Genomic DNA, 17,733 nt, shown 5'->3' with positions numbered 1-17,733 from the left:
GATCGGTGCATTACTTTTTGAGTTAAGATGTACACCGCTTCAAAAAAACATGTTTTTCAGAAAACGCGTTTAAAAAAAATGTAGTTTTGTCAATAATACTAAGAAAATTTTTGTATATATCCATATCTTCGTCAATTTCGCTCGGATTAACTTGAAAATTTAATGGTATACTCTTGAAAATATTTACAATCGAATAAGCCAATAAAAAAATCGAAATAAACAATCAAAAATACTAAACACCCCCCCCCCTTAAATTATCTGCGCAGTTACCTGCCTTTTAACGCAGTTTTTATACTCTCTTAAAATACGCAAACGAATTTTCAAAATTTCAATATACAGGGTGTTGCTTCAAGGTCACAATGACTTTATATATTTTTTTGTTAATCCGGACCTGGATTTTTCTTGTCATTAGTAATTGGGCCGTTCCAATGTGGTAAATAAGTTTTAATTATTTTTAAAGTGAGAATTTATTCATTAACTTTAATAATTTATAACTAAAAGTTAATAATATCTGCTTTTTAATGTCAGAGTTCCTAAAAAATTCAATATAATTTCAAAATTAAAGTCATAAAATTGTCTGGCCGAAAAATTGAAGCAGTCCATTAAACTTACTTTTATATGCTCTTTTCAAATATGCAAACATATTTTCAAAATTTGAATATACAGGGTGTTGTTTTAAGGTCACAATTACTTTATAATTTTTTGTTAATCCGGACCTGGATTTTTCTTATGGTTAGTATGTCGGTCGTTTGGGTTTTAAATGAGACATATGTGTACCAAATATCAAAAAAATATACAGGGTGGTTCTAAAGTTATGGCTTAGAAAAGAAATGGGCAAAATCGATAAAACACCCTGTAACTCGGTTATAAAAGTCGGTAGGGCAAAAAAATGTAGTATATCTAGAACCGGCTCGGTGACCTCTATTCACCGTTAAAATATTTCCGTTTCCCAATGAAACACCCTGTATAATACTCACATTTTCCACTGAAAATGTTGGGATTTGCATCTAGAAGAGCTCTTAGCAACTCTGGCATTGATTTTTGTTGTTCCAGTCTAGAATCAGCTCCAGCATACATGTCTTTTACTTCACTAGAAAATAAATTATAAAATCAAAAACTATCAAAAACATTTACTTACTAATCAACAATACACTTACATATGTTCAGCTGAGGTCTTTTCTAAAGACTGAACCAATTGGGGTACCAATACTTCATCCCGGACACCAAGTAAATTCTGAGCTTCCTCTGCAACTCGAGGATGAAACAGTAATGACTTATTACTTAGTGTCTGTGGTGACGGTGTTGGCAGGGGCATTTCGGGAAGCACTACAATAGAATAGGGTATTTAGTTTTATGTTATTATGCATATTATAAAAGATTCTAATCATTATCATGTCGCTCGTCTGGAATAAAAGTGACACAACTCAAAAAATACATAATTCCAGTTATCTTGTTACATTGCCTCCAAAAATCCTATACTTTTACCAAGAAAAGTATCACATAGATGTTCACTACCAACTTTGTAAGATGGCAGTTGTATCACTATTCATATTAGTGCGGCAGTAAAATGAATATTTTTAATCCAGAACAATGACACTTTTGAATTATGATCTGGCATTCAAAGTGAAGATATCGTTATTGATCACGAAAACCGTTGTATTTCGAGAAGTGTCGTAGGTATTTTTGGTTACTTTTTAAAAAAGTTACCAATATTTTAAAAGAAAAGTGACATAACTCAAAAATTTGATTTTTTTTAGTTAAATAAGGTTTCCATAGTCAGATGTTCCCCAGGGAGGACACACATCACCTATTTTTTCAACATATTCGTTAATGATATTGTGAGCGGCTTTTTGAATATTTGAGTGAGTATTTTAATGTTTGCTGATGTCTTGAAGTTCTAGATGGTTATTGATGATTTTAGAGATCAATTATCTTTACAAGCTGATCTTGATCATTAATACATTTAGAGTAGTAGGAATGGTCTTCATTTAAATGTTAATAAGTATTGTTATATCAGTCTTACCCAAAAGGAGAACAGGGCTGGTAAAAGTTATCTCATTGATGAGCAACCTCTTAAATATGCCTCTTTTTGATATTCGTATTGGTTAATAATTGTTTGTATGTATTTTACTTAAATGTCTGGTAATGTTTTAAGTTTGCAATTCTATGTTTAGTGGTACATTCATAATTTTAATATTTCTGACTAGATTTATGATTCATGTTGTTGAAATGACTGTTAATTGTTTTGTATTTACTATTATACATTTGGTGGTACATTCACAGGTTTATTATTTATGACTAGATTAATGATTCATGGGGCCTAAAATCTTCTTTATTGTATTTTACTTATATTGGGGTTATCCTGTTAATATTTAAATAAAACAAACAAATAAATAGAATACAGGAAGCAAGTACATTTTTATAGTACTATCTACTGTTTCTCACAGCAAACACAATTGTGTCTTTAGATTTAGACTATGGTTACTAGAGGGTGAAAAGAAGGGTGATTCCGATAACCTTTAACCCTTTCAGGATGCCATCTAAAATATATCTGATACAAGAAAAATTGCCACACAGACTATAGACCAATGTATCTGCCACTATGTTTATCAGTCTCTACAGACCAGAGGATGATTAATCAACCAAAGTTTAAAAATGAAACTGGCAGGTATATCACGACTTGCTAATCTTCCACACAGATCACAGACCTAAAACAAGTCCATAATTTTTTTAATCTAACTGATAAATGTTCTGTCCTTTTGTAAAGCAGGATAAAAACTTCCGCCTGTGTGGCACTGTAAGGGGAGATAGGTACCATCCTAAAGGGGTTAAAAACACTGGTATTTAAAAATTACAATCACTGATGTGATTCGCTCACCGAGTTCTATTACTAGCTGATTACTAATCTACACTTGTTTGTTTGCTACTACAAAGATTATAATAACTTTTAATCAAAAAATATTTCAACTTTCTAGACAAACCAGGCTTATCAAACCTTTCCAAATTACCCATCATCAAACAAACCATGGATATAATTATTATCTCTCTAAGGGCCGGTTTCACCAACAACAAATAAATGGGTGAATAGTTAATGGTCGAATAAAATTTATTAGTCAATTATATTGTTATTGGATGTTACTATAGTATGCAGTCTACCTGTACCTATCTATTATAGTGTGCAAAATAAGCCAATGTTGTGGATTATTCCCAACTAAATTACATTTGAGAGTAAAATAATTTACTCACTCTCTGAATTGTACACTTTAGATGTCTCAAACTTCCTAAACCTGTCAGATTTGAGTGAATTTTTTAGTATGTTATAGCCTTATTATTTAAGAATATCGATGTAATAATAATGTTGCTAGACAGGTAAATGTCATTTTATACTGGGTGTAATAATCATACTTTTTTCTTAAAGTTCGGAACAGCCTGTGGAATATTCTAGCAAATATAACATATTGAAATTAAAACTCAGTGTACAAATAGATCAAGAAAAAACAGGCTCGTTCAAAAGAGCCAAAGAAATTAATTACCTGGGAGCCAAAACAGATGAAAATGGTCATGAGGAAGGGGAGATAAAGGCAAGAATAACTAAACGAAATAAAAAGTATGGAGTATTACGCACATTAATGAAATCCAAATATGTGTCAAGAAAAATAAAAATCAGAATTTATAAGACTTATCAGACCTATAGTAACATACGCACGCAAAACATGGGTGCTGAAAAGTCAGAAACAGACCTTTTAGAAAGATGGGAGAGAAAAATGCAAAGAGCAATATATGGAGGTGTGAAAATAGAAGGTCAGTGGAGAAGAAGAACCAATAAAGAATTGGAAGAACTATATAAAGAGCCAACGATCACGATGCATTCTAGTTTTAGTTCTCGTGTGAGTCGGACGTGTCAATAGCCGGTGCTGACGAGTAATCTAAACGCTTTACTAATACGAATAATAAGTATCGATAATTATTCAAATAATATATAGACTAATAACTCGCGTTTTAGTTTCTATTTTTAATTAAATGAGTGCGGACACGGGCGGTAAACCGCCCCCTGAACCTGATGGACCTCCCAATACCATCCTTAGTAGTCCAGATGTTGAAATGGAATCCCCTAGCAATTTTAAAGGTTTTAGTAAGGCTGAACTCAACCAAACTGTAAGTACTTCCGATCCTATTAAATCTAACGATGATAAACAAAAAGAAATTTTTAAGTATACCATAAATGACCGTGGACCGTTCCATATAATATATGTTGAAAATAAAGATAGCGATTTTAAAGGTAAACTTAATGCATTAAAAATTGGTGACATTATTCTTACAAAATTCCCAGAATTAGATAATAAAATAATTAGTATCGATACAATTGGCAGAAATAAATTAAGAATTAAATTTACGGATTCTAAAAACGCTAATTACCTTATCGAAATACAGAAAATAATTAAAGACAGAAATTAATTAAAGAATGCATGACTAATAGTAATATTAATTACCATGATGCCAACAAACAAATTCCCCGCAAATCTTATGCAGACGTAACATCAAATAACATTATTAAAGATTCTCATCAACAAAATTTCCCTTCTTCTAATTACCCTCTTGTTAACCAAAGTTTAAATAGCTCTTCTGTTACTCGTCCATTCACATTTTCGGCCAATAGTAATCATAATAAATATACAGTCGTCAAATCTTCTAAAGGTAGCAAAAGGCAGAGACCAAATAGTACTGTCTTAACACAATCAGATCCAGAATACACATTTAACTTTAGACAATCAGGAACTAATATTCCAATTATAAATAGTCCTTCATATAAAAATAATTTAAATTCAAATTCTCACACGCTACAGAGTCAAACTCTGATATTTTAGATATAATTTTTACTATTGTTACCGAACTTTTAAAAATTTTAGGGAAACTAATAATCCCAATGTTACTAAACAAGACTTGCAACAAATATTAATTAGTAAACAATTATTAAACGTGCACAATATACCAACTACTTCGTCGTCTTCTCAGCTATAAACAAACTCAACATTTTACAGTGGAACTGCAGATCTGCAGTTGGCAATAAAGAAAACTTAGAATATCTCTTAAATACAACAGAAACTACCATAGCAGCTTTGTCAGAGACCTGGTTCAAACAGGAAAGGTTTTATAACTTCCAAGGTTATAATATTGTTTGGTCAGATCGTATGGATGGTTACGGTGGGGTAGCCATACTAGTAAAATCCAATAGATTATTTTCAAAAGTCGTAGTACAGAAACCAGCAAGAATGATGTGTACATGCATCGAAGTGAAACTTCTACCTAATAACAAAGCAGTGTACATATTGTCAATATACATTAAACCAAAGACTCGGATAGAAGTAAGAGAATGAATACAATTTTTCGAAAACTTACCACAACCTTTTATAATTGCTGGAGATTTCAACGCTCATCATCTTTCTTGGGGTTGTGAGTTTAATGATGTCTATGGTGTTTCTTTGCTCAATGCTATTAATCACTGCAATCTTGTGTATCTCAATGATGGTGCACCCACACTTGTTACGTCAGGTAGGAAAAGTGCCATTGATCTGTCTATTTGTACGCAAGACATAGTACATTTAATATCTTGGTCAGTCATACAGGATCCTCATGGATCCAATCACCTTCCTATATATATGAAGTTTAATAACTCTGACTCAGGCTTACAAACCTCTGGTCCAGTTCACAACATATGGGTTCTTAAAAAAGCCAACTGGAATCTGTACACGACAACACTAGAGGAAATGAGCACCGTATGCAACTACAACAATTTCATATACACGATAAACTCAGCTGCAAACATTTGTATCCCGAAAAGAACAATAAATAGAAATAAGTACTGGAAGCACAAACCAAAACAATGGTGGAATGAGACCTGCAACAACATTGCTTATAGGAGAAAAGAAGCTTTCAGATTATGGAAAGAAAATCCAAACATACAAAATTTACTTGAATTCAAACGAGTTGATGCCATCGCAAAAAAAAACATTCAAAGAAACAAAAAGAATTCAGTGGAGGAAATATGTTGAGAGCCTAAATCAGACAACTCCCATCACTGAAGTATGGAAAAAGGTAAATAGTTTTAAGAATCGTAAGCAGCAGAATAAGTTACCTATTGATCTGGAAGCGAATTGGATAGAAGAATTCCATGCCACAATCTCATCAGACTGGGCAAAAGAATGCATAGAATACAATCAGTTATCTTTAAAAACTGTTCCCTGAAACAACTTGTAATTGAACGTTTTGAGATGTGGGAATTAGAAAGATCGTTGAAACTATCTAATAATACTTCACCAGGCGAGGACAATATAACTTACTCCATGCTGTTTCACCTCCCATTTAAACATAAAAAGTCGCTGTTAGAAATCTATAATAGTATCTGGACTGGTGCAAGTCCTATTCCGGATAGCTGGAAGAACTATATAATATTACCTATTAAAAAGAAAGACAAACCGCTAGACCTCTCAAGTTCGTACAGACCTATATCCCTGGCATCTTGTATTCTTAAAACTCTGGAAAGAATAATAAAGAATCGATTAGAACAATGGCTAGAATTTGAACACATCCTACCAAACTCACAATATGGTTTCCGGAAATGTAGGTCCACTCTCGAAGCTATTACTGTTCTCGTTACAGATATACTGACAGGATATACAATAAAGAAACATACAGCTGCAGTTTTTATTGACCTTTCCTCGGCTTTTGATAACGTAAATTTAAACATTTTGTACCATAAGCTGACATCAATAGGAATACCTCATGAAATATGTTCATTTTTAATTTCACTATACTCCGATAGACGACTTTCACTAAAATTAAACCAAAATCTTCAAGGATCCCGAACATCGAATTTAGGACTCCCTCAAGGCAGCATACTCAGCCCGCTACTTTTTATACTATATACAATGGACTTCGAAGTAAATTTGAATAACGTGAATATGATACAGTTTGCTGATGATATAGTTATCTACACCAACGGTACTACTATTTCAAATTGTCAGAACATTTTAAACACAAACCTATGGTCAGTTAAGCACTGGTTAGATTCAAACAACTTAATTCTTTCTGAAAAAAAATCTGAAGTGTGTATTTTTACTAAAAAAAGGGACATAACTCAAGTACAGTTACAACTGGGACCATATCTTCTTCCAATAAAAAATTGTGTTAAATACCTTGGACTCTATTTAGACAGAAAATTACTGTGGAAAGATACCATCCACCATGCAATAAAAAAAACCGAGAAAGCTATGAATATTTTGAGAGCATTCTGCCATACCAAATGGGGAGCAGATCCAAATACCGCTTTACTGTTCTATAAAACAATGGTTAGGAACCTATATGGAACAGCAGCACATACTCACCTAAACAAAATAGAGACCCAGAAAAACACAAGTTTGAGAATATGTCTTGGTTATCTTAAATCTACCCCAATAAATATTATAGAAGTCGAATCTGTAGAACCTCCACTATCTTTCAGAAGGCAGCTAATTAGTCATAAATTTATGGCTAAAGCCATATCCAAAGAAGTCAGCTATCTTCGGAACATTCACGACCTCACTGTCCTAGTACTCACCCATCCATATTGGCACTCAAAAGCTACTCCACTCCTAGTAAACAGCTATACCACAATGGCACAAATCTCTAACTCCCTGTCTATCAACAAAACTATACCTATCTACACCGAACCTCCCCATGTTTTCTTTTCAAAACATATAAAAACATACTACCTGGACCCAAAAGAAAACTTTCTAGAAACCACTAATGGAAGATGGCCTGAACACCAATACATATATACTGACGGATCCAAGTTGAGTGGAAAAGTAGGCTGTGCTTTTTATGATGCAAACTCTTCCCAATATTACAAGTTCAAGCTACCAGATGAGTGTTCCATATATACCGCTGAAACAATTGCCATAGCAAATGCATTTAGATACGTCCAGTCGAGAAACACACAGAATCATGTTATATTCACTGACAGTAAAAGTGCAGTTGACTGAATAACAAACTTGAAATCATCGAAAAACCTTAATAACATAGAGGCAGAAATGTTAAAACTGAACTTTGAAGCAACAAAACAAAGGAAAACAATAACTGTAGTGTGGATTAAAGGGCACTCAGGAATAAAAGGTAATGATGTAGCAGATACACTAGCCAAATCAGCCACTGACACAGGCTACCATCTAACCACCAATATTGTTCCATATACAGATCTTACCTCCAAGTTTACTTCACATTTAAAACAATTGTGGCAGCAAGAATATAATTCATCAGTCACAGGGCTTAACTATGTCGGCCACCAAAATAACATACCATTGAAAAGCTGGTTTCATGAATTAACAAAACGAAACTTCATTGTTACAATAAACAGAATAAGATCTAATCATGCTATGACTCCTTTGTACAAATATAAAATAGGACTGGATGAAAACCCATATTGTCCATGTGGAGAAGTTGGTGATATGAACCATGTAATCCTAGAATGTTCAAGAAATAAGAAGAGCATTGAATCATTTTTCGAAGAAATGGTAAATCTCAAATTCTGTTTGCCAACCAGTCTAAATTGTATAATTTTTAGTAATAATATTAACTTATATCAATGTTTGTATAATCATTTAATTCGTTGCAAAATGAAATTGTAAAAACTAACACCATTGTAAGCAATTCTGCGATACAAAATATTATTGTGTGTTCACGAAAAAATTAACAAAAAAAAATAATTAAAAAAAATAAAAAAAAAGTTAAAAAAAAGTAAAATAATGATAAATAAAAAAAAAACAATGAAAAAAAGGAAATAAAACTAAACAGAAGACTACATAAATAAAGCATTAAAAAAAAACAAAAAATATAATTAAAAAAAAATATACATATAAAAAAATGCACTAAACAGAAACACACACATTTTACTAACATAATAACATTTATCCTAGGGTGTGAGAATTTGAAAAATCAATTTATTTATATTGGATCAAAAAAAATGCTCCCTTTATATTTCATAAATAAAAAATAAGTCTGGCTAATTGGTTCATGCCAAAGCCAATTATATATATAAAAAAAAAACGATCACGATGACGATCAGAGCACAGAGAATACGATATTTGGGACACATCGAGAGAATGGAAAGTAAAAGAATGCCAAAAATGTTACTCTCACGAACACCAATACAAAAGAGAAGGAAATGCCGGCCAAGGAAAAGATAGAAGGACAGTGTGTATGAAGACCTAAAGAAAAGTAAATTTGAGAGATGGAGGGAGGTGGTGAAGGAGTGTATAAAAAGACTGTGGTGTAATTAAATAAAATTTATAAGACTAAAATAACATGTAATCGAAAATGTAAACATTTTAGCCCTAGGCCTACAAGGCATGTTGAGCTTAATAAATATTCAGTCCATATTTTTTTTGTTGTTTGGTGGAAATGGAACACGCTGGCGGGAATTTGACCCGCGATGAGTGTGTTCAAGGAGTGATTTTACATAGCGAAGGACTTATCTACCATGCTATCGGCTCCTTATATTGGTAACAAATTTTTTTGCTAATGCACGATGATGCAAGACCTCAAGTTCATGAACTGTAACTGAATATTTACAACAGGTAAATCTTCGAACTTTCAATTGGCCATCGCATAGTCCAGATCTTAACTGGATCGAACATTTGAGAACATAATTGGACGGCGTTATGCATAACTCAACCAAGCGCCAAAACATAGTTTTGGGATAAATGGCTTCAAAGTTTTTCGTTTCTTAAAAATGCATTTTTATTAACATATTTGCACTAAATTTTAACAGAGGAATGATCTCCTATAACTCTTTTTGGTTGCAAAGTTTTAATATAATCGCACCTGCCATATTCTAGAAAATAAATAAAATGTCGCTTGGTCTACTTATGCTTTAAATATATTTTAGGAAGTTTAGCTGTTATACATTACTAGACCAACTACCATTTATGTCATTTGGTCTATTAATGCAAAACAAAATATTGCGATATGTCTCTTGTAATCACTAAATAAATAAACTAGTATTTTTTTAATTTATATGTTAAACGTGTATTGCTACGACATAATCAATTCAATTATCATTAAATATATTATTTGAATTTTATTGCTCTAAATTTATTTTACCATTCAATAGCGTTAATTCCAATGCAGTTAAAATAATATCAATAAAAAATTGGAGTATACAGAGTTTTTTCTGTTCTTGACTGAAACCTGCTCATATTTGAAGATAATTCCTCAACTTAGAAGTTTAATAACAAATAATACACAATAACGAATACCAATACAGTTACCTTTATTTGCATATACAATGCAATACTTGCTTGCACATTAACCCCTTAATGTACATGTTGTCTCTGACACGAGCGACCATTAAATTTTAATCTTTCAAAATTTTTCAAGCACTCCTAAGGTTGGTATTTGTATAAAAGCGTATAAATATCTAAATAGCAGTAAAATGTTTTGTACATTTTTTCTTCTTCTAATTTTACATCTATACCTTTTTTTATTGCCAAGACTGTGTTGTCATTGTAAAACGATATTTATTTATCTATTAACTTGCAGTAGGGACCATTGACAATTCATAAATTGAATTTTGTTGAATTGTTAAAAATCTGTTGTTATTCGAAGTGTTAGTGTACTAAACAGCGGTACATAGATACCTTTTTTATTGCTCAGCCAGTGTTAAGACATTGTAAAATGAGATTTATTTTTTAACAACTTGCAGTCAGAACCATTGACAATCGATACGAATTGAATTTTGTAGAATTTTCAGTATTTGGTTTTTATACAAAGCGTTAGGGTATTTGAAACAGTCTGAAGTGAATTGTGTTTTTTTATTCTTAGAACTATTTTAAGCCTTAAATATAGAGATTTTATATAGATTATTTGTATTTTTCAATTTAATTATAAAAAAATACATTTTCACTTTAAAAAAATTAGATCATTTTTGGACTAAAACTTCAAAATTAATGTGTACATTAAGCAAACGGCTCCACGGGCGAGAAATTGACGCTAGCAGTAGCCGTAAAACGAACTTAAGGTTCCACGGAACAGAATAGGAATAGCCGAACTGAACCGACTACGCACAAGTCCTGTAGTCGGTACAGTTCGGCTATTCCTATTCCGTTCCACAGAACCTTAAGTTCATTTTACGGCTACTGCTAGCGTCAATTTCTCGCCCATGAAGCCGTACTGTAAGGGGTACAAAAATGTTATTCTGGCCAAACGCTTAGTTTAGCATAACCAGACCAACGACGCTTATTCGGTGCTTAGTCTACTATTGCGAAACTAAAAATGGTCGTTATGGATGTAGTCTTGTTATGCAAAACTAAAAACCCTTAATAGACAGAATGTCGCTTGGTTTAATTTTGTTTTTCTTAGTAACTGTTAATGTGACAATAACAGGGATTTTTTCCAAGATAGTTTTAGCTATGTGTCACCAGAATCCGCTGTTATCTCGATTTTAGACAAATGGCGCTTGGTCGAGTTATGCATAACTCCGTCCAATTGGCAGAAGACTACATGTATGTACAATGGACAAAAACAAAATGTTGAGAAAGCCTAAGGCTACAATTTAGTTTTAATTTAAATATTTTATATATGCTAGAATATTCTACCTACAGGGTGTTCCGAACTTTAAGAAAAAAACAGTATGATTGTTACACCCGGTATAAAATGACATTTACTTGTCTAGCAACAATGATTTTCTTAACAAATAAGGCTATAACATACTAAAAACATCACTCAAATCGGACAACAGGTTTAGGAAATTCTAGACATCTAACATGTACAATTCAGCAAGTGAGTCAATTATTTTGCTCTCAAGTGTAGTAAATTGATATGACAAAGTATCAATATTAAAACAATAATTCTTCTGATTTATGCGCATTATTCACTTTGTAAAGATTTCTTTTTTGCTGGCACTGTATACCTTCCTATGTGGCTAAACAATACCATAATGTTTTTATTCTATTCTCAGAAGGGTTTGCACACTATAATGAAAATCTTTACAAAGTGAATAAAATGCATAAATCAGAAGAATTACCATTTTAATTCTACAAACTAATACTTTGTCATATCCATTTATTATTTTAATTGGGAATAAGTCCCAAAATTGGCTTACTCCCAACTAAAATAGTAAATACGAGATATAACAAAGGATTATTTGTAAATTAAAATAATAATTATTTTCATTTATTTGTTTATGTAGACTACATACTATAGTAGCACCTTTTATTGTTTCAATACAATTTTGATAATTTGAAGTTAAACTGACGAATTTTCTTTATTATTGACATTTAGGCCAGGTACTTTATGTCTCAATTAACAGCCGGTTAGTTAACCGAGGTTTAATCGGGACCTCTTTACGGTCTCTTGTCTTTTAATAAATGCAATTACAAGTATTATTATAATTATAAATAAGTATAATAATAATTATAATTGCATTTATTACAACGCAAGAGACCCTAAGGCCGATGCCACATTATGCGTTTTGACAGGATGCGTTTCCGACGCATCCGGTGAAAACGCATAGTGTGACAGATCGGTCCGGTTGCGTTGGAAGCGGATGCGTTTTGAGTCATCAGTACGCGCTTACTACCTGCACCAGACTAAACGCATAGTGTGACAGGTCGGTCCGGTTGCGTTGGAAACGGATGCGTTTTCACCGCATCCGTTCAAAACGCATAATGTGGCATCGGCCTTAAGAGGTCCCGATTAAACCCCGGTTAACTAACCGGCTGTTAATCGAAACATAAAGTATCGGGCCTTAAAGTGAGGTTAACTTGTCAGCTTATTTGAATAATAAATATTTATTTGATAAATAAAGTAATAATCCGGTCAACTTACGACATCAAAATGCTTGGCAAATAACAAAAATTGCCGAAGAGCCAAATTTTGGTGGAGAGCTAGGGTATACCATAACAAATAAAGTTTAAAAAGTCCCCATCGATCCCATGTGTGCATCAAAAGTTATTCGGGGTCAAAGGTCAAAATTTGAGATTTTTTAGATTTTTTCGAAAACAGTAAGTTTTATCAAAAAAAAAACCTCAAACCAAAGTTGTAGATCTTAACATTCTCTACAAAAATTGTCCTTACAATTTTTTTCCTAAGAGTTAACATTCCTGAGATATCACGATTTTAAAAGTTACTTTATACATTATATGCACATATAAGCCACGTATATACATATGTAGCCCTTAAGACAAGTTTAAATGCCTATTTGTGTCTCTTTTATATAGTATATTATACTATTCTGAAAATATTTCTTCAGAAGGTAATCAGTCCCAAACTGAATTTCCTCTATCCACGTGGCCTTGAAAAACATTTGGCTACACCATTGTTTAAAAAAGAACAAATTGTCTATTATAGGCAATGGCTACAGTATTGTCCGTAGGTCTGGTTCATAATATTATCTGCTTCTTTTAGTGCTAAAGGTTCAGTTCAAGTGAATATAAGTACTTATTACAAGTGTCTACCATTTAGTACCGTTACCGTTATTTGTACAATTTTATAGTTTTAAAAATGTCTCAGTTTTGATTTATTTGCAATAAACTTTTAAGTGAAACTAAAACAGTTGTGGATGATCGTGGAATGCCAAATTTAATCGAGGCTAGTGTCGAGAGAGGTGATGAGTTTATTGAGTATTTAAGAACTCAAAAATCCGTTACAATACACGTGAATTGCAGAAAATCATACATTCGGAAAACTTCAATCGCTGCAGTGAAAATATTTTGCAATTGCAAAAAAGGTTGTAGTGCCAAATGTGGATGTAAAAAAGTCGGGTTGCTGTGTTCTCTAGTGTGTACCAACTGCCAAGGTCAGTCTTGCTCAAATGTCCAGTTTAGTACAACAGAGGAAGACTCCTGTGATTTTAATGAACAGACCAATGACTCAGTCACATTTGAACAATTTTTGAACATCCAGCAAGAGGAAGAGAAAGAAGATGAAATTGAAGAAGACTTGACTGTTGAAGTAGACTTTCAAGAATATGAATCTGATTAAAATATCTAAAGAAATCAAAACAATAGTTAACCTAATAAAATAGCAATATCAATAATCAATATCAATAATAAGGTAATATCTAGAACTTGACCGGTATTGTTTCCTTAAATTATCCTAAAATTGTCAAAACAGTTAGTGGAGTAGGCCTACAGGGGAAACCACGGTTAAAAAAACGTGCCGAGTACGCTACCTCACAGGTGGTGTGGAAAAGTGTGCATATCATGTATAATGTGACTCTTTGAATCTCAATATCTCAGGAATGGCAACTCTTAGGAAAAAAATAGTAAGGACTATTTTTGTAGAGAATTTTAAGACCTACAACTTTGGTTTAAGGTTTTTTTTTTGATAAAACTTACTGTTTTCGAAAAAAATCCAAAAAATCTCCAATTTTGACCTTTGACCCTGAATAACTTTTGACGCACACATATGGGATCGATGGGGATTTTTTAAACTTTATTGGGGACTTTTTAAACTTTATTTGTTATGGTATACCCTAGCTCTCCACCAAAATTTGGCTCTCCGGCAATTTTTGTTATTTGAAATGTCTATATAGACCAGGTTATAAGTCTTATTTAACATTGGTAAACTGTAGATGTGTCAGTTTTAATGGTTGAATAACTTTATTCATACAATAGACTACTATACGTCATTTGTGAAATCGGCCATAAGTTTACTAGGTTTGAAAATCAATTTGCTTTGAAAATCCAAGTATTTTTAAAGTGTACTTAACATCTCGTAGATGATTCTTTGAAGCTACTAGCTGTGTAATTTAGTTTATTCGATTTTAAATCGTGACCTGGTTTTTATTTTGTTTCTTTTTTGTCTGTTAGTTTTAATTTTATGATACGTAATTACTTAATTAGGGTTTTCAATTTTAAAATTTTATATTTTCATATTATATTATTGTATTTAAATAGAGTAACTGCTCGTTGACAAATAAATAACTTGTATCCAGTGGTTGTTTGGTATTTGGTTTTTGTAAATTTTATGTACCTATAACATGTAAAACCTAATTTAGTTTTGTTTCTTGTATCTTTCCTGTTTCTTTTATGTGCCCTATTTGCTTACATTAATATACTACGAAACTACACTGATACTTAACAATACAACAAAAAAGCGAATACTTACAGTCCGTGAGACTTGCTACACCGGCCAATGTGGTGATGGGTACACTTGGGACTCCTGGATCCATCTCCACAATTTATTGACTTTACCCAAAAACCATATTTAAGTATTGATATTATTCATATTAAATAGAAATTGATGTCACTCAAGTAAAGCTAAATTTGCTTCTTGTAGAGTTCATAATACCTGAAATTCAATGGTCTTGGGCTACCTAAAACACAACTCTTACACCATAAATGAATGTACACCAATATAATGTATGTTTTAAGCTTTTAAACTGAAGAAATAAACAAAATAAACCCTCTTTTCTGTAGGAAAACAATTGTAAGTGACATAACTGTCAACAACATTGTAGCTGACAATTGACAATAAAGAACTTAAAAAACAAATAAATTGCACTTTTTCTGCATTTTAGGTGTATTTGGCAGCTAATTCCATATATAAATAATCAACTCTTCTTATAAATATGTCCTAAACTTGGTTGCATTATTAAAGTGGCCGAGTTTGTTTTGGAAGCGTTTGCTAGGATTATAAATATCTCTTGAGATTTGTGTTGCACTTCGTATAAGAAATTAATGTATTAATTAACTGTTTAGTGATTAACCCATTGTATCTGTTTCACATGTTTATAACAATCATTTTATTCTTCTAATTAATGCAAACGAATGGCGACTTTCTTTCTAAACAGACAGTTGATTGGGGAGGCAAACGACAAACTCAAGATATTTCATTCACTACATAATCGGTAATGTAGAGTTACTCATTACCGACTCAATTGACAATTGAGTGATGCAGAAAATTTTAAAATAAAAGCTACAAATTCTGTAATATAAAATAAAAACATACTGAGATTTATATTTAGAAGTCAGCATATAATTTCTAAAATAAAAATAGATAATAACTATAAATTTATATCCCTAAAAATGGATAACTTCCATAGTCATGCCTCATAAAATTTTATGTTTATAGTGACGCATCTTCATAATAGATGGTAATGCGCTCGCGCTTGAAGAGAAAGCTTTCAAGTTTAATAAAGATGGCATTTAAGGAACGTTCACTCATATTCTATTTAATGTGCTAGGCTAGAGTCAAGCAACGGTGCTAGTTAAATTCCATGACAACACATTCTTATTTTAATATATAAAGTAAAATGATTTGGAATTATTCAGAGAAAAGAATACATATATGAAAAGAACATTACATAATAAAAAAAATAATTCATACGTTATAAAAATAATGAGCTAAAAATAAGTATACAAGATAAAAATAGGTATACAATTATACAATATGGTGGGCAAATATATCATACTATAGTGACGTCATCCGTTTGGACGTGATGACATAATAGATGAATTTTTAATATTATATAAGAATAGGGGTCGTGTGCTAGCTCAATTGAAGTGATTCAATTCTCTATTCAGTAATATAAATATTTACATAATTATTCATATAGGATGTCCAATTTTTTTTTAATTAAATAAATTGACACAAAATAAGAAGAATGTATGTAATTTATTTATTTTCAAATACGTTTTGCATCTATGAGAAAACAAGAAAAAATGTTTATATTTGATTAACGAACATTACTTTTCGCCTAAATTAAATGTTTAAACTACCAGGATGCAGATGGGTGGCAGCTTATGAACATTGAATTTGAGCAAAAAGCAATGTTTATTGTAAAATAAACATTGTTTTTATCTTTATACAGAGGTAAAATGTATTTTGAATTAAATAAATTACATACATTCTTTTTTTTATGTCAATTAATTTAATTAAAAAAAATTTAGACACCCTCTTGCATAAATAATTATATTAATGTATCTATTACTGACTAGAGAATTGAATAACCCTTCAAATGAGCTAACACACAACCCCTATTCTCATTTAAAAAAATCATTGATTACGTCATCAAGCCTGGATGGATGACATCACTAGTATGATACATTTATATGCCAAGAAACCATAATTTACAAATAAAAATCGACCAGTCTCGAGATTTTTTCTTAAAGGCGCCGGCTTACGAAATAACGAATGTGTTCCTTATTCATTTGCACCATCCTGTATAACAAGAAGTATATAAGTATATTTTGCTCACGATCAAATACTTTTTGTATAATTAATTAAATCTTACAATCAATGGCAATTTAAATTACCTCAATTTATGTAGGTACCGTTTTAAAAATAAAAAAAGAATCATTATTGACCTGTGTTGAGCTGCCCCCCCCCCACTTGCAAAAATTAAAAAACAAATAGCCCTGATTTATGAGCTTTCATATTCCGCAAACTAAAAGTTTTGAGCTCGTTCCACTGAGCAGTAATTTAATACTTTAGTGGGGGGGGGGGGGTCTGAGTCAGGGCCCACTACTTAAAAATAGGAATATTGAATCGGTTTTTGCGGCAGAATTACGAGCTATTTATGAGCTCTTGAAATTATATAGTTTCAATTTTTGAGCTCATCCCCTTCACCCCCAAACAACCCTTTAATTGATTTAACTTAAGAGAAAAATGCTGAGAAAACTTAAAATATATGGTATTGCGGATATAATTCCTATAGCTTATATATACTCTAAGAATAAACTATTAAATCACGTGCAT

The 17,733-nt window shown here is 31.9% G+C and overlaps 1 protein-coding gene across 1 annotated transcript in view; it reads right to left on the bottom strand.

Annotated features, from left to right (window-relative positions):
• The window catches only part of LOC114333445 (nipped-B-like protein B), a 178,978-nt gene extending 163,103 nt beyond the window's left edge, over positions 1 to 15,875 (bottom strand). Inside the window, exons 1-3 of the mRNA XM_050663623.1 lie at positions 15,142 to 15,875; positions 1,158 to 1,326; positions 978 to 1,090 (exon numbers count right to left, since the gene is read on the bottom strand). Of these exons, the coding sequence (XP_050519580.1) occupies positions 978 to 1,090; positions 1,158 to 1,326; positions 15,142 to 15,205 (346 nt within the window). The 5' untranslated portion in view covers positions 15,206 to 15,875. The remainder of the gene's footprint in view (positions 1 to 977; positions 1,091 to 1,157; positions 1,327 to 15,141) is intronic.
• Between the last annotated feature and the right edge of the window lie 1,858 nt (positions 15,876 to 17,733).

Source organism: Diabrotica virgifera, chromosome 10, assembly GCF_917563875.1.
Source record: "Diabrotica virgifera virgifera chromosome 10, PGI_DIABVI_V3a".
Lineage (NCBI taxonomy): Eukaryota > Metazoa > Arthropoda > Insecta > Coleoptera > Chrysomelidae > Diabrotica > Diabrotica virgifera.
This window is presented reverse-complemented; position numbering and strand designations above follow the sequence as displayed.